Source organism: Gambusia affinis, linkage group LG18 (assembly GCF_019740435.1).
Source record: "Gambusia affinis linkage group LG18, SWU_Gaff_1.0, whole genome shotgun sequence".
Classification (NCBI taxonomy): domain Eukaryota; kingdom Metazoa; phylum Chordata; class Actinopteri; order Cyprinodontiformes; family Poeciliidae; genus Gambusia; species Gambusia affinis.
In genome coordinates, this window is record NC_057885.1 from 25,318,428 (window position 1) to 25,336,370 (window position 17,943).

The 17,943-nt window shown below is 38.9% G+C and overlaps 2 protein-coding genes and 1 long non-coding RNA gene across 3 annotated transcripts; 1 reads left to right on the forward strand and 2 right to left on the reverse strand.

Moving 5' to 3' along the window:
• Positions 1–6,197: 6,197 nt before the first annotated feature.
• LOC122820871 lies at positions 6,198–7,648 on the forward strand. The gene is made up of 3 exons (XR_006368878.1): positions 6,198–6,318; positions 6,423–6,654; positions 7,525–7,648. It is a non-coding gene; the product is annotated as an uncharacterized LOC122820871 (long non-coding RNA).
• Positions 6,544–10,371, reverse strand: LOC122820827 (uncharacterized protein DDB_G0271670-like). Its single transcript, XM_044098456.1, has 7 exons — positions 10,252–10,371; positions 8,541–8,573; positions 8,097–8,408; positions 7,772–8,017; positions 7,508–7,690; positions 7,293–7,376; positions 6,544–6,658 (listed from the first exon to the last, which is right to left on the reverse strand). Exons 1-7 carry the CDS (start codon positions 10,310–10,312, stop codon positions 6,564–6,566), a joined length of 1,014 nt encoding a protein of 337 aa, XP_043954391.1. The 5' UTR covers positions 10,313–10,371; the 3' UTR covers positions 6,544–6,563.
• A 3,559-nt stretch (positions 10,372–13,930) lies between these two features.
• On the reverse strand, positions 13,931–17,626 carry LOC122820858 (sodium channel subunit beta-2-like). The gene is made up of 3 exons (XM_044098508.1): positions 17,287–17,626; positions 16,077–16,412; positions 13,931–15,969 (listed from the first exon to the last, which is right to left on the reverse strand). Exons 1-3 carry the CDS (start codon positions 17,354–17,356, stop codon positions 15,836–15,838), a joined length of 540 nt encoding a protein of 179 aa, XP_043954443.1. The 5' UTR covers positions 17,357–17,626; the 3' UTR covers positions 13,931–15,835.
• Positions 17,627–17,943: the final 317 nt, after the last annotated feature.

The following is a 17,943-nucleotide window of genomic DNA, read 5'->3' on the forward strand; positions in this document are numbered from 1 at the left end:
GATCTATGACTCTGGATCTATGACTCTAGATCTATAACTCTAGATCTATGACTCTAGATCTATAACTCTAGATCTATAACTCTAGATCTATAACTCTAGATCTATGACTCTGGATCTATGACTCTAGATCTATAACTCTAGATCTATGACTCTAGATCTATAACTCTAGATCTATAACTCTAGATCTATGACTCCGGATCTATAACTCTAGATCTATAACTCTGGATCTATAACTCTGGATCTATGACTCTAGATCTATAACTGTAGATCGTTCCTCTTTAGGTCCAAAGACAGTAACTTCAGTTGTGTTTTTGTTTTGGTCGTCTGTTGTTGTTGCTCTGCTACGTTTCTGTGATTATTAATAATCTGGACCAGATTCTTCATCCTCACAGTGTTTAAAATGATTGGCAGCTGGTTAAAATCCAGTTTCATGATGTAATAATCAGAGTTTGACGTGAGTAAATCACCACAGAGAGACAATGAAATCACAGCAAACTGTTATCAGGTGAAGCTTTAACAACTTTCAGAGAATCTTTTCTATTCTCAGATTTCTTTGGTATCTCAAACTAAATTTATAGCCAATCAAACTGTTATTACAGTTAATAGTGGAACAGCTTTGATGTGTGAAACACAAGACAATGAAACTCCCTTTGAAAAGAAAGATGGCTCCTCCTGGGAGATTGACCTTTGACCTGCTGGAAGAGGAACCAACAGAAGCAGCTTTCAGATTCTATGCACCAAATATCTAGAGCAACCTTCCAGAAAATAAAAAAAGGTTCCTTTAAATAAGACCAAATATATTTTCTAAGAACTGTCTTTGATTAAACACATAGATCATTAATTTTAGTCAACATTTTTTAACTTTTCCTGAAAATGTCACTATAACATGATGTCTTTTAATCTGATTGATGTTTTATGTTTTCACCATTTAAAGGACTTTTAATTGTTTTGTTGATGAAATGTGTGTAAACATAAACTGGCCTTTCCTTGAAAACAATAGTTTCATAAAAATACCCTAAAAACCAGAACATTTTCATCCTTATTAGAGAAAAACAATTTGGTTTTTAGTTCAGTTTCCAAACTCCCAGCTGTTCAGCAGGAAAGGCTTGATGGAATTTTCATCAGTTAAATTGAGTTTATTCAAATTAAATCAATCAAACTAAATAAATAAATTAGTTATTGACATCTTTGTGAGCTTGGTTACTTCCTCCTCAGTGAAATAGACAAAACCTAGCATTTCTTTCTAGGTCATCACAAAATGTTTCATCCTGGATGTTTGGAACAATAAAAGACAAATCGTTTAAAGAAGTGTTTCCTTTGGTTACTGATATAGTTAACCTACTAAACTACCTTTGACAGGATATCTGTTGAGAAAGAAGCAACTGAATTCCTAGAATTAAATCTAGATTAGAAACTTTTCTGTTGTTTTTACACACAGAGAGTCTGAAAGCAGCTTCAGCTAAACTGTTGTAACCTTTTTGTTTTTCCTTTAGGCATCAGAAGAAAATGATCAATAAAACTGAAAACAGGTTATTCAAACTCTAACAGAAAACTCTAATTAGTTCTTGGTTTTTATCTCATTCAGAAATAAAGTTTGAGTTGTTTCAATGATTCAGTGAAGTAAATCAGGACAGATGAGGAACAGGCTCAGTGTTTCAGGTCAGAGTTGATCTGACAGCAGACACACCTGAACATGAAGATGGTTCTCCAGCTGAACAGAACCAGAACTCTTTGTCTCCTGACACTTCCTGCATAATCGTTTTTGTAATATTTCACAAATTCTGCCAAAATATTGTAAATAACGATCTGAAATGTGATTTAAAAAGAGTCAGTGCTGCTTTTCAAGCTGATCCGTCCCAGACTGAGGATGGGTTCTGATTGAGCCTCCATCTGGTGGAAACCACTGTAGATTCAAGACTGTAGATTCAAGATGGATCTTTTTACTGTGTTTCTTTTTTTTTATCAACTTCTTAATTACCAATATCTATTGAAAATTTTACAGATTTAAGTGCAAAAAAGACAATTCTCCATTTTTGACGGCATTAGATTTATTATTACTGATATTCTGACAAAAGACAAGAAATTTACACGAAACAACAAAAACAAGCTTTAAGGTTCTGGATTGTAAATCAGACACTTGAGACAGAAATACCAGAGGTTCAAATGGATTCTCCTTTTCTGGATCAGAACTCCCGGGTCCAAATGAACACCATCTGGATCAGAACTTGAGCTGCTGGATCAGAACCACAGAGACTGGAAACTGCTCTGGTCACTAGTTCATTCCTGGTGAAGGACGCAGGCAGTAAAGGCACAATAATATACTAAATAGGAATGTTTTTTTTTTTAAAAAGACACTAAAGATCCATCAAAATAAGTAAATATTCTAAAAATCCAGGATCCATCAGTTCCTAAAAAACAATCCACCAGTTCAGTTCAGTGTTTCTCAAGAATCCACAAATCTTTTCCTTCCCTTTAAGTTCAGCTCAACAGCCTTCATCTCCTTTGTAAAACCATTTCCAGCCAGACTTTCCTCTCTGACTCTCAACCAATCAGCAGCTTCCAGCTCACACTGCAGGTTGGGTCCTTCACCTGGGAGATTTCTGTCAGGCAGTGGGTTGGCCACCCCAGGCCACGCCTCAGCATGTGTCTGTCATTAGCTGCATTTGTTCATGTGCAACATGTCTAACAATAAGAACTTTATGAAAAAGCAGGAAATACTTTCACTAAAATGTGAGAATCAGAGAATAAAATCACAACAACATGAAATTATGAATGAAGTTCCTCTAAAACACTACAAATATTCACTGCATGATAAAGATAGAAGCTGCATCCTGGCTGTTCGGTTTGGACCAGGAAATGTTCTGATCCAGATCCCAGTTCTGCCTCTGACTCTCTGGACTTTATCCACAAATTCATCTCACATGTTGACCACTTGAACCTTTCAGTTTATGTTGCAAATATCAGTATATTTCAGTTTTTTTAATATGTAAATTCAGTATTTTTCCTCCAAATTCAAGACAATATCTGGAATTTTAAATGTTTACAGTAAATCGTTTCATGTAAAACCTTTTGATGTGACAATATCCAAGTTTTTCTTTTCCAAACGTGACGTTGATTAAAACATTTCTCCGTCTTTTGGTCCACTAGTAGAACCAAGTGAAGGTTCTGTTGACGTTCTGATTTATTAAACCTATAACATTCATCAACACACATTTACAGATATTAATAACCTGGACTCATTAATGCATGTCTGTCTGTGCTGGCAGCTTCCATAGATTTGGTCTCCAGACTGTCGGTCCATCGATGTCCTGCGTCACAGACATGGCAGCATGTCTCTGTTTCCTCCTGGCTCTCTGGATCGACCCGTCAGGCTGTGAAGCAGCAGGTCAGTTCAGATGAATGAAACCAGTGGAGGTAGAGAAGTGATTCTGTTTAACTCTCTGTAAACATCACAGCAGAACCTGGACAGAACGTTGATCTGCCATGTAGAGCTGACAGGAACAGCATCGTTACAGTTGTAAAACTGACCAGAGACGACCTGGAACCACCATATGTGTTATTCTACAGGAATAACAAGATTAATGTAAATCACCAGAATCCACAGTATTTGGGCCGAACAGAACAAAACTTTAACACCTCTGATGGAGAAATCAATTTGACTATAAACAATGTGACAGAGAATGACAGTGGAGTGTATGAGTGTCGTGTCAAGACTGAAATAAAAAGCAACACACGCAGGAAGAGATCCGTCTTAGAAAACACCATCATCCAGCTGCATGTAGCTGCTGCTCCATCTGCTCCTCTTCATCATCTTCCTCCTCCAGGTGAGTGTTTGTCTGGATCAGAACCAGCAGCTTCCTGGTTCTGATCCAGATCAGATGATGATCTTCAGTTGGATCAGACTAATTCCTGGTTCTGTTCTGCAGGTCGAGGACACATTGGACTGGTTCTGGTTCTGGTTCTGGTTGTTCTGTTTTTCTGGCTGCTGTGATTATTATCTGGAAGAAGAGGAAGACTCCCTCTCCTCTTCTTCATCATGATGAAGCTCTGAGGCTCTTCCAGGTGTAGCTAACAGCTGTGACATCATCGGTCCGTGTTGCTGCTCTTCCCTCCGTTTCCATCTGGATCTCAGTGAATCCCAGCTGGTTCTGCTCTGCCACCAGGGGGCGCCATGGACTGAAGATCACCGTGATCTTTGTTTTTATCGACCAGATTACATTTCTTTATATATTATTTGTGTGGATTATTTATTTAAATAAATAAAGTTTTTTCCAAGTTTCTTTTGATCGTTTTGTGATTAATTTTTGCTTCCTAACATGAATCTTTGTTCATCAAGACGTTTCAGTTTTTCTCCGTCACTTTGGTCCATTTCTCAAATCATTTTTAATATTTGCAAAGCAGTGAGAGAATTTTTAAAATAATTTATACATCAGAACAGAATAAATGAATCCAGTTTCTTTCTCTAAATCCTTAATTTATCTCTCAAAGTTCAACATCTGTATTAATAAACATGTCAGTTCATCAGAAAGATCAATTCTTGTTTCACTGAGTTCAAACCAAACCGTCACATTAAACTGGTTCTGGAGGAAAGTTCTGATGTAAACTATGGATAAAGTTTTGATAACTTTTGTTGTAAATTATAATTATGGGAGATGAATAATAAGAGACTGAACAAGAAGAACATTTATGATTTTACTGAAAATCATAACTAAAGGAAAGGACAGAAAAACAAATGAGAAAAACTGATTGATGGAAACTAGAATCAGATTCTTCTGACTCTTCATCCTCATCCTCTTCCTCTCTCTGCCTGTTGACTCGTCCAAATCTTCGTCCTTCATCATCAGAAATGTAACATCACGTTGTTATATAGACTATAAACCTGCCAGTTGATGAACCTTCAATCTATTTCAGAAAACTGGTTCATCTAATGGGTCACACATTTACCTCCATCAGAGAAACTCACTTGTAAACATTCATCAGTCAGGATGGATTTCTGTAAACATTTAACCTCTAGAACCTGACGGACCCACCAGTGGGTCTGTCAGGTTCTAGAGGTTAATAGCCCTTGTGATCCATCAGTGCAGAAAGGGTTAATACAAATGTATAGAAAGCATTTTGAATGTTAACATAGAATGTGACCTCCAGAAGGTCAAGATATTTCAACACAGACCTGTAAAACACATTTTGGTCTCCATGAAACAATTGAAAGAGCATGATAAATACAGAGACTACATGATCACTTGCATGATGCACAAAAGCATTTTTAACTTGTTGAAAGTAACAGGAAGCTGATTTTAGGTGTGAATCAGTGACACAATGATTTATAGATTGAACAATATGGAGAATTTCACTTCTGTTGTGAGAAATGAACCAAAGCTTCTGAGAAAAACAGTTTCTGTTGGTGGAACAGTGGATGATTTGTCTCCCCCTGGTGGATGATCCTCCGAGTTCAACATTAATCAAGAGTTCTGACTCTTTGGAGCTCCTTCAGTTTCAACATCAAGGTTTCTTAGTAATTATAAAATTCTCTTTTGATGAGTCTGGGGCTGCGACAGACTGGTGACCTGTCCAGGTGACCCCGCCTCCAGGTGACCCCACCTCCAGGTGACCCCGCCTCCAGGTGACCCCGCCTCCAGGTGACCCCGCCTCCAGGCGACCCCGCCTCCAGGTGACCCCGCCTCCAGGTGACCCCGCCTCCAGGTGACCCCGCCTCCAGGTGACCCCCGCCTCCAGGCCCACCTCTCACCCAAAACGTTAGCTGGAGAGGCACCAGCTCCTCCTGACCCCACTAAGGTCAAGGTGTTAGAAGATGGATGGATCAGATTGGGTTCAGAGGTAATCTGTGGTTTAGAGCAGCTTACAGTCACATCACTGGTCCATGACCAGAACCGATGATGTGACCGAACCAAATAGCAGTAAATGTTATATTAAAAATGTTGAATCAATCAGAAAATGTCCGGATTATCTGCTGAGTTTATGTTTAAATGCCTGAAACACTTAAAATGTTCTTGTGTTAAACCTGATCAGGTGAGTTTAGGATCAACCAGCAGCTATGAAATACTCTCAAAGTTGAAATATTAGCTGGGATTAATAATCACTTATTGAAACTCCTTCACTCTTGAAGCTAGAACTTTGTGACTGTAGTACCCGGTTCTTGTCACCAGGGGGCAGCATGAACATGTCAGTCTGCTGATGGAGTCACGTGATGAGTGGCAGCAGAAACTCATCATTGTTTCTAAACCCTCCAGTAAGATGCTGTGACCTTTGACCTCCTGGCAGAGAAAGTCTGGGAGGGTCGGCGTGATGGACCAGAACCGGGTCAGTGGGTTTCATCCTGTTTATTATTTATTTGGAACATGACAGTATTATAAAATCATGCACAAGAACAAGGAATGCAACAGATTCACATCTTTGTACCACAGTTTCCTTAAGATGCTGGAAAAGGAAGAAGAAAGAAACTGTGGACCAGATGATGAAGGTTTGGAGCTGCTGCAGCAGGACAGCAGCTCCAGAACTCTGCTGGTGTTCTCTGGAGCCGGAAGAGAAGATTTGGACCAGAAACCTCAGATTGAAGACGGAGCCACTCTGGCTCTGCAGACGATCTGTCCCTGATGGACGTCTGTCCTCAGCGCTGAGTAGAGGACACATGTAGAGGTTCCTGCAGCACAAACAGTCAGCTTAGTGCTGCTCTGACACACTCAGAGATCCATGAAGAGCTGCAGGACGTTTGTTATCAGCTTCCTGGTCAAACTGCAGACAGCCTGAGGGAGGCTGGATGCTCCGTATGTCTGCTGGTCCAACTGGGAACCAGTTTAAACCTCCCAGTTCTCTGGAGCAGCACCAGTTTGACCTGCATGTTTCCTTCAATAACAGGAAGCTGGACGAACTCAGAGCTGTTAGCCTGTTAACTGTTAGCATGTTAACTGTTAGCCTGTTAACTGTTAGCCTGCTAGCTTTAATAACCACAGAGCTGTTAGCCTGTTAACTGTTAGCATGTTAACTGTTAGCCTGTTAACTGTTAGCATTAATAACCACAGAGCTGTTAGCATGTTAACTGTAAGCATTTTAACTGTTAGCATTAATAACCACAGAGCTGTTAGCCTGTTAACTGTTAGCATGTTAGCCTGCTAGCTTTAATAACCACAGAGCTGTTAGCATGTTAACTGTTAGCCTGTTAACTGTTAGCATTAATAACCACAGAGCTGTTAGCATGTTAACTGTTAGCATTTTAACTGTTAGCATTAATAACCACAGAGCTGTTAGCATGTTAACTGTTAGCCTGCTAGTTTTACCTCTGCTGCTTCTGATTGGCTGCAGCTGGTTAATGAAGGTTTTCAGTTCTTTAATTTCCTTTTCTCCATCTTTTCCTTCTTCAGCTGAAATAAACAGAAGAACCAGCAGAACTCATCAGAGTAACTTTATTAAATCATTAAAACAAAACATGCAAATAAAAAAAGGTTAAACGGCAGCTCTGTTAAAATGATAAAAAACAATATTCAAAATTCACCTTCAGGTTTCCTGCAGGAACATCGTCTCACCAGAAGAACCAGAAGAATCAATGAGAGAAAAACCAGGAAGATAAAAATAAAAATGGAAACAACGACTGTGATGGTGGGAAAAGATGAACCAGGAGGAGGAGAAGAGGATGGAGGGATGGAGGAGATGGATAGAGGAGTGGAGGAGATTCTGTCTGAAATGAATCAAAGGTAATAATTGATTTCTTGTCTCCTGATGAAGGTTGAAGCAAACAGAGAAGCTGCTGACCTCTGACCTTTGACAGAGATCCTGCTGGATGGAGACTCTCCATGACCTCTGATGTTACATTTATAGAGGCCTTCATCAGAGCTGGAAACATGGAGGAGGGTCATGTGACCTGATGATCCATCACCAATGAAGGAGCCATCTTTATAGAAAGCAGCTGGGAGGTTGTGGGTTGGATTCCTTGCTCTGCAGCTCAGAGTGACGTCATCTCCCTCCATCACAGGGAGGACAGGACTCTGCAGGATCACTGATCCACCTCAACACAGAGACAAACTACAGCATTTCATCCATTTCCACACAGCTTCAGCAACACTAACTCCACAGTCTGATCTTACCAGAGACAGAGAGCTGGATGCTGCTGCTGCTGCTGCTGCTGCTGCTGCTGCTGCTGCTGCTGCTGCTGCTGCTGGAGGATCCAGACCTGGACTCACACCAGTACACACCAGAGTCTAATGTGAACAAGTAGCTGATTTCACAGGTAGAACCATCAGCTTCTCCCCATCCATCTCCACACTCAGTCCTGGTTCCTCTGGTTGAGTTTCTCCTCACAGTCCATCCATCAGATCTGTTTTCATCCTCACAGATCAGAGTCACTGATTCTCTCGTGAAGAACTGAGATCTGCTGGGATTCACAGTCAGAGCAGCAACTGGAAGGAAAATCTGCTGTTTTTCATTTTGAATAAAACAAGTCTCACCATGAAACAAAATGTTTTTGTGTTTTTGTGTAAAACAGTGTGAGGTTTTAAATGTTTAGAGTTCTTATATATAAATGAACCAACCTGTTTCTGTGCAGCAGAGCACTGAGGTCAGAACTAAAGAGAGAAGAAAGAATCATTTTGAATAACTAAATATAAAATATATCTTATATAAATTCTTGTTTCTGGTGAGTGTTGGTCTCCATCAGGGCTGAACTTTGTCTCAGATTCTGTTCATTAGTTTCATGAACAGAATCTGTAAACCAGCCCAGCTGTTGATCTACAATCAAAGATGATTTTATGAACTGTAACTCCTGTCAATGAAAACAAACTCTTTAATTTTTCAGATGTCTGTGGTTTGTCCAGTCAGACTGACAGGCAGCTGATTTGGTATCAGTGCGATTAGATCAGAGGTCAGAGGTTATAAGTTCACCCTCCTGTCAAAACTTTAGTTCTTCATCTTTATCCAGTTGGTACCGGTAAAGTTCCCCTGTTTCATATTTAAAAACCCAATAGATCCCAGAACCCGTGTGACTCCAGAGTTCTGTCTCATTGTCTGAAGTGACGTCTTCTGGACCGACACACACAGAACGTAGATTCTTCTGGACCGTCCTCTGGACGGGGGAACTTAAAGATGGAGACGGTCTGGCATGGAACAGATGATCCATTCATGAACATCCACTGGATGATAAAGTCACTGGAGCGAGTGGATCACAGGTTGAACTCGGCTCGTCAGAATTATGTTCTGTAAGGTCCGAATCCACAGATGTTGGGATTTTATATATGAGAGGTAGAGATGAAGATGGTCCTGATCCTCAGTAAGAGGATAAAATCATTGAGCTCCATTCATGATCTGTTGTGTAGAAATGCTACAAGTAGAGTGTGAATTCAGTAACCGTATTTCTATTTCTAACAGTGAAACTCCAAACCACAGCACTACTAGAGAGACAACAGAGGCTGGTTTAAACTACAGTACTTTAAAAATACATCAAATAAAATAAGAAGTTAAACTGTTTTTTATATTTTATTCTTTTATTCAATAAAAAAATCCTTCAGAAACGGGAAGAGGAAGAAGTTATAAACCAACAACATCCGTTCTGTCTAATGACATCAAACTACCAACCAGAGAGGACAGACGAGTCAAATTCATTATAAACTCCTTCACACCCTCCCCTCATATTCATATTCATAACCGGTCATAAAGTTTTGACAGGAGGGTGTATTTATAATCTCTGAGGTCATTATTAGGCTCTCAGACTGAGTTTAAACTCTCTGGTTAACTATCAGTTCTTGACATGGAGGCTTGTTCCAGCAGCAGGAAGGAGGGATGAGAGGATGCAGTCATTTCTCTGCTGCTGCAGCTTCCCTGATCGTCATCAGAGCTGCTGCAGCTCCACTGGTCGTCATCAGAGCTGCTGCAGCTCCACTGGTCGTCATCAGAGCTGCTGCAGCTTCCCTGGTCGTCATCAGAGCTGCTGCAGCTCCACTGGTCGTCATCAGAGCTGCTGCAGCTTCATGTTGCTCCAACGGCTGTTAGGATGCAAACTACAACATGCTGCATGTCTGACATGAAGAGCAAATTCATCAAAACTTTGACAGATTTAAGCTTCAGATTCACACAAACAGGAACAAATTAAAAGAGGAAACTACAGAGAACATTTAGAAACCTTTTTAAATCCGACTGAACTTGATGTCTGATCCTGTGAATTAACCTCCAGAGGTCTAAACTCCCTCAGCTCGTCTCTCAGTGTTTCACTGATTGAACCAGCAGCAGATGAACAGAGTCTGTACTCACTGAGCAGAATCAGGACAGATGTTTCCTTCATGGCGGCTCTTTCAGATCTGACTGTTTTCATCAGGTTCTGTCAGAACCACAGAGTAAAACCCTCCCTCTTCCTGAGAGGCTTTTCATCAGGTTTCACTCTGAAACAAGATGGAGGAAAATATCACACAGTGCAGCTGAGACCTTCTGACATGAAGTAGAGAAGTTAAAAGATTTGATTTTACATGATCAGCTTTAATTCCTCCTGCTGTTCTTCAGGTTTACAGTCAGTTTATTTATTAAATTATCTAATAAATCAATAACTGCAGTGGAAAATAAAGTTTTTATTATGTTATATAATAAAATCATCTTTGTTGAGATACTTTCTAAAAACCAAACTTTCCTTTGGAGATGAAGGTTTGTGTTTGTCCACAGGGGGCGCTGTTCCTCAGGAAACCCTCAGGCCGCCATGATTTACACTTTGACCTCCAGTTGGGGTCAATCTGACATTTACAGTCCAGATATTAAAACTGTTTTTATTGTTGGGAAACTTCATGTTCTCAGAAACAGAGAAACTTTGACTTTCCTGATGGTTTAAGATTGATTTATATTGGTTTAATATTGGTTTAATATTGATTTATATCGGTTTAATATTGAGAGACTAAATCTAGTACATTTTAAATTAAATTTGGAAGATGAATCAAATCAAATAAAAACAAAACAAAACAATAAAAACAAAACAAACAGAACCCTTGTAATCCAGGGTTACACAAATTGACTGTAAATCATAATTTTTGGAAATGTTGTATTTAATCTGAATCTTTTATCTGCTGATGTTTCTATGATCAGAACTGAAATGTTTCTGATCTTAGAAACCTTTTTAAACCGACTGAACTTGATGAAACGTTTTTAATAAGTAAACTTTCTGAGCAGAACCATGATCCTCTTCATTGGATCATCATGTCTGTGTTTGTCCAGCAAGTGGCGCTGTTTGCTCTATAGTAACTAACTCTACCTGGAGGAAGAGATATGATAAAGAGAGAAACAGTCTTTTTGTTTTCATGAGTTCTAAAACATCTGGTCACATCTGCCTCAGAGTTTGGGTTTGTTCCAGAATCCTCAGCTCCTCTGATGACGGTCAGAACCGGGACAAAGTCCCAGAACTTTAACTGATCCAACATAAAATGATGCTGGAAGTTCTGGGAACGTCATGATGGTGGCTTCCTGGTTCCTGTTGATGTGACTGAATCTGAATTAATGTTGACCTTTGACCCTCTCAGTCAGAAAGAGGAAGAAAAACTGAAGTTTAACAGGAACAATGGAGATTTAAATCAATAACAGACTCTACAAATGTAAAGGGTCAAAGGACAATTTCGATATGTACGTCTTTGCATGTTCTTATCTACTCACCCCTGGTTGTATTGCTTGAATGTTGTATGTTTCATTATGCTGTTTTGATGTGTACTAATTTCATTTAAATAAAGTTCTTTGAAAAAAAGAAAAAGAAAAAGAAAAAAATAATAATAATAAAAAGGAACAATGGAGATTTTTCACTTTAACAGCTGAACTCAGAAGAGGCTCAGCAGCAGATTTATAACCTCAGAGATTAACTCTTATAATCTCAGGATCTCAGCTTAAAGATGTTTGAAGATGGATTAATATTTATGTGATGTTATAAAAGTGATTCCTGGTTCTGGAGCAGCAGAGAAAAGTTTCATTTCTCCAGAACTGGGAACTTTACTGGGAAATGTTTTCCTGTTGTGTAATAAAAATCTGATGATTTGTTCCAGGTTCACTGTGTTTTATCAAAACATTTATTTTTATGAAACCAGAAACTGCTTTTCATCAGTTAAAGTTTAAACTAGTTAAAGTATCATTTTACCCATGATGCCTCATGTTTTACCCATGATGCCTCATTAAAGCTCAGCCTGTCTGGTCCCAGTAGAGACCAGTAACCTGACTGGTTTGTTTCCTGTTGGACATCAGAGACGTTGGAGCTTCAGCATCAAACTGGATCAGATCAGCAAAGTGACTCCATGTTGGGTCAAGTTGACCTTTCAGACAGACTTTAAAGAAAAACCTGAGAAAGACCAGAGGGAGAATTTATTCCTCTGGAGAATCTGAACATTTTATAAATACATATTATTATTTTATATAATATGTAGATAATATTCTCTGGTTCTGGTTCTGAAGCACAAAAGGTTCTGATCGTTACTGGGATCAGACTGGTTCCTCCAGAACCTGCAGTTTTCCAGCTGATGTACACTGTGACGTCATCAGCCTCTCTTTTCACCTTCAGGATTATTGACAGAAAACATCCAGCAGGGGGAGACAAACCACCTGCTGAGCAGAAAAACCACATTTTAATTCAACCTGGAAAATAAAACCTTTAAAACTGATCATGAGCAGAAAACTGGAGGATTTTTCTGAATTATTAATGTTCAGATTTATTACCACAACATCCAGTCAGAGTCTTGGACCGTCTGCAGGAGAACAGACATGACGGATGGATGGATGGATGGATGAATGGATGTCCACCCATCATGTTTGTCCTCATAGCTGACATAACTAGGTGTGGTAAGTTTAAACTGTAAACAGAAACTGATCTGACTGATGACTGATGACTCTCTACTAGAATAATTTCTTTGTTTACCAGACAGCAGCAGGTGAGGCGCCACGGTAACGACCCGACCCGCCCAGTGTTTTTCCATTTCATTTGAAATTCAAAGCATGAGGATCAGATTACAGATTAAACTGATCTGCTGCTCAGAGCCTGTATGATGGTAAAATATCAGTTTCACAGAAAGTTTGAGTCAGAATTGTAACCTTCAGTCCTCAGCAATGATTCAGACAGAAAATATATGAAAAGGAAATAAATACGCAGCATAAAAGCCCCACATTATTCTGAGTCAGGGTTTTTCCCAGCATGCAACAGGGTCTTTCTTTATGCTGTCATATATGGAGTTGTTTTCGTTTGAAAAGACTTCCTCATTCTCATTAAAGGAGAAGTTCTGACAAAACAAAGAACAACCAACAAATCCTGCATGAAACTTGATCTGCTATAAAAACGCTGAAACACGTTGAGGAGAAAATAAAACCAGAGTTTACTCAGAATATCTATGTCCATGTTTTATTTTTCTGTTCTGTGGCTCCAGACAGATTCAGTCTCACTATGAGAAACAGGAAGAGCTGCAGACTGAGTTTAAAATAACTGCTAATGATTCACATTAGAAAAGAAACAGCTTCAGTACAAAGTTTGCTGCTTGTTTCTCTTGGTTCTGATCCGTTGCAGGTTTATTTTTAATCTGTTAAAACTAGAAAAGTGGCTCATTTAATCATTTCCTATAGAAACAGAAGCAGCAACAATAATCTGGTTCTTGTCTTACATCAGAGTCACGTGTTGGGCTGAGCTCTGGTAATTTTCCACCAGCCAGCCGAACCCAGTGGGAGGATCAGGTTCTGTTGACATTTGAGTTACTGGAACAGGGTGAGGCGTTTCTGAGAAGCCGTCTGTTTCCTGAGAAACGAAAGCTATATTTACTGAAGCCTGCTTCCTCATTTTAGTTTAGCTGCAAACATTATTCAAGTTATTAAAAGAAAATAAATAGTTCACAAAAACCTTGTTAGATTAACTGTAGCTGTTCTCATTAAATACAAACTTATTTAAATCTGTGGTGTTTTTATGCAGGATTAAATGAAGAGCTGAAATTACTAAATTTTTTCATTTCCTTTATTTAAGCAGGTAATCCCCGTTGTTATGTATTTGCAATATATAACAACCTGGTTACAAGAAAAAACAAGTAATACATAAACACAAGTATAAACCATAAGAACAATTTAAAAACAATGACACTGTGTCATGGAATCTTGTTGCCTTTCTTTAAGAACTGTTTGAAATTAGTCCAGTGAGATTATTTAACATCTTAATCTGCTACTGATTCCACGCTGTGGCGGCCAACACACTGATTACCTGCTTCCCTCTTTCAGTTCGACTGCAGAAAAGCAGTATAAAGCAGTATATTATTAAATTGTCTGCATAAAAATGATAAAAAAGCATTTGACAGATTGTCACACAAGTTACTGATATAAATAGAAAATAAAAGCGGACCCAGAACCGAGCCTTGCGGTACACCATTTAAAGTAATGAGAGTAGAAGAAGTTGAACCCTCTGGGTTCTGTTTGATAAATGATCAAATCTAACAAAAGTCCAGGGTTGATGTTTCAGGTTCTGCAAACTGTCTGCAGAGTCAGAACAATGACAGGAAAATGATTTTAGAGATGTTGGGCTGATGCTAACAGGTTCTGTCTCTGAAGATCCTCTTCTGACATGAAACAATTAAACTGAGTTAAAACATCAAATATTTCATCAGTTCATCACATAGGAACACTTAGGAATCTGTAATTTCTTCTAAAATCCATGTTTTCATGTGATTCTTCCATCTCAGACAGTTTTTATAGCTAACATTCAAAATGGCTGCTCTGTAGTTCAGACTCCATCATGCAAACGATGGATTAAAATCATTTACATGAAGCTGCAAATGTTTCTAACCCACAGATTCTGTTCCTCAGAATATCTATTATCTCTCTTCCTGACCATTAAAAGCTCAAACTTTATGAGCAGAAGGTTCATCTTTACTTTCTGTCTTTATAATAAACTTCAGTTACTGGAAAAAGGAGGAAGCTGTTAGAAACAAACATGACTGGAATCTGATTATCTTAAAGTCTTTCACATTCATTCCTGTCAGACTTGATAAAACTTGCACAACCTTTACTGCACACACACACACACACACACACACACACACACACACACACACACACACACACACACACACACACACACACACATGCACACACCTGCACACCTGCAGAGCCTCTAATCAACACATTAACTTCTGCACTATAATCTTTATAGTTTACTGCTGACTGGAAGTGAACTACACATAACATTGACTGAAAACATTTGGTGTTTGTACTATTTAGCTGGACTCTGACACACACAGACACTGTCAACAACAACATGATTCACTCTAACCCTAACCCATGCATAAAGTTAACCAGCTGTCATCATCTAATCTAGAAACACACAGCAGTTGATCACAGGACTGAAGAGAAACAGCTCATATGTAAATAGAGAAATGTCTACATTTGACTAAATGAGCATGAATATTTTTATCTTTGATCAACTCGCTTTTCTTTTCTCGTCATTAATTCTAATCATGCAAATTTGTCAGAGAATAAAAACACCACAGGAACTTTCCTGATTAGCCCTGGTCCGTCATGTGATTCAGCTGTCAGCAGTTTCTATGCAGGAGTTAGTGAGCTTGTTTTTGTCCTGGTGACAAACAAAATCCAACATGATAAGACATAACATCGTTAACATCAGCAAATGTTACTGTAAATATGCCAGAGAAACAGAGGGAAGGTTTTCTCTTGGAAATGTTTTAACTGAAACATAATTAATAGTTGCAGAACCTTCCTCACTAACCCTCCCCATTTTCCCGGGCTTGGGACCGGCATTAGGAATGTACGGTCTTGTTGCCCTAATGGCTGGGTTATATCGTTGGAAGCAGAGTGAAGCACAATAACATGTTCTACTGATGTATACAGCTGGTAGTCAGGCCTGAAGAGGATCTACAGTTTCATCCTGGGGAGGAGAGACAGATCTCTTCTTCCACACAAACACAGCAACCATAGCAAACATAGCAAACACAGCAACCACCATCAGAACCAGTCCAATGTGTCCTCGACCTGCAGAACAGAACCAGGAGTTAGTCTGATCCCACTGAAAATCATCATCATCTGATCTGGATCAGAACCAGGAAGCTGCTGGTTCTGATCCAGAGACAAACACTCACCTGGAGGAACTTGCAGGTAGACAGTGTTGACTGGTTGAATGTCTCTCTTTTTACGGTTTGTTTCTCTCACAACATAACACTGATATCTTCCACTGTCCTCAGGTTTCACGTTGTTCAGCTTCAGAGACACGTCTCCTTCCTTCATGTTCACCAGATCAACTCGATCCTTGTAGCTTTGTTCTGGGACTTCCAGATTTGGGTTGGCTTTGTCAAAGATGAGAACATATTTTAACCCTGCCTCATCTCTGCTCCACTCCACAACTTCAAAAGGCCTGTAGTTCTTGGCTTCACATGGCAGAGTAACATTCTGTCCAACTGCAGCAGTGAAGGTCTGACCTGCAGGAGAGAAAACAACACAGAGCAGAGAGGATTAACAGGAACAAAGGTGAAACTTCCATCATTCTGGACATTAAATGTAGTTGATCCTTTCAGAAGAAGCTAATAAAGAACTTTTATAGTTTCAGCTTGTAGAAGACATTTTCTAAAGTCGAGTCAGTAACAAACTGTTGCCTCCCAGAAACAGAAAAACAGACTGCATTGTGGTGATGGTGCATTTTACACCTGGACTCTCATGAAGGATTTCAGTTTAAAACACACATCTGTTAATAACCTCCAATAAACACATTAAATACCAGAACAGTTTAATATGGACTCTTTTTTAAATTTATTTGCATCCTCTTTGCCTTTTCTAAGAAGACTTTGTGAAACAGTCAGAAAAATAGTTCAAAAGAAGTTTCTTAAAAATACACAATAAACCAACAAGATTTTCTTTATAATTCTGTATTTAAATTCTGAAGATTTGGGGAAAGAGGTGATCAGTCAGTGATGATTTAACAATTCATGCTTCATTCATATTCTCTCCAAAACCCATGTGAAAAAAATACTTAAACATAATTGGACCAAAATACACTTTTAATAAATATATTAAATAAAAGTATACTTTAAGTAAACAAAATATGTATTTGCTCAAGTAATGAAACAATATACATTTAACTATTCACTTAACTATTAAACATACTGAAATTTCACTATGTTTTTAATTACATCTCAGTTTGGTTAACCCAAAGGGAAAATACCACATCGATGTTCAGGTAAACATCATCGCTGCCTGTCAATAATAAGTTATGTCACTGAGAAAATGTTTCTGCTGGGAGCAGAGCCAGAACAAAGGAACTGTAAAAAACTCGACCTGCTGAGCTTCACAACTCACCTTCAGCAGAGGCAGAAAACAGCAGAGCGAGGCTGAGAGACACAAGTCTGGGGACACACCCAAGATCCATGATTCAGAGCACGAAAAACTGTCCCTGTGGTCAGAGGGAGACGTTCAGAGTGCAGACAAAAAGTCGGTTTGAGAGAAGAGTTTCAGAACGACGCACCCAGAGAAATTCTGCCTCCTCCAGTCCCGCCCAGGGATTAGGCATGTTAGTTAATGTCAGAAACAAAACATATACCAAAGAGCAAAAGTGAAACTTAATCGATGCTTGGAACATTTTGTTTCAACATTACTGATTCGATGGAACTTTTTATAAAATATATATGTAATTTTTTTTAAAGAAAATAAAGTTGTATATTGTATTTTCTTCTATTTCAAAATGAAGTTCATTTCGGGTATCTGCTTCTTCCCTATCGGAAGAATGAACAGTTTTAACTCTCTGAGTTTTCATGGAGTTTATTTCACTCCAACCATGAGTGAAATAAACTCGAAATGCAAAATAGTGTTTTAATGAGGTATAATTCCTCTAGCGCGGTGGAAAACTATTGTTGGAGCTGATGCGCCAGTATTTCCCTTCCTACCGCAAAAAGGCATTTAAATGAACGGCAGGAAAATGACTACATTTTCACAAAAATACAACATATTTCATACACA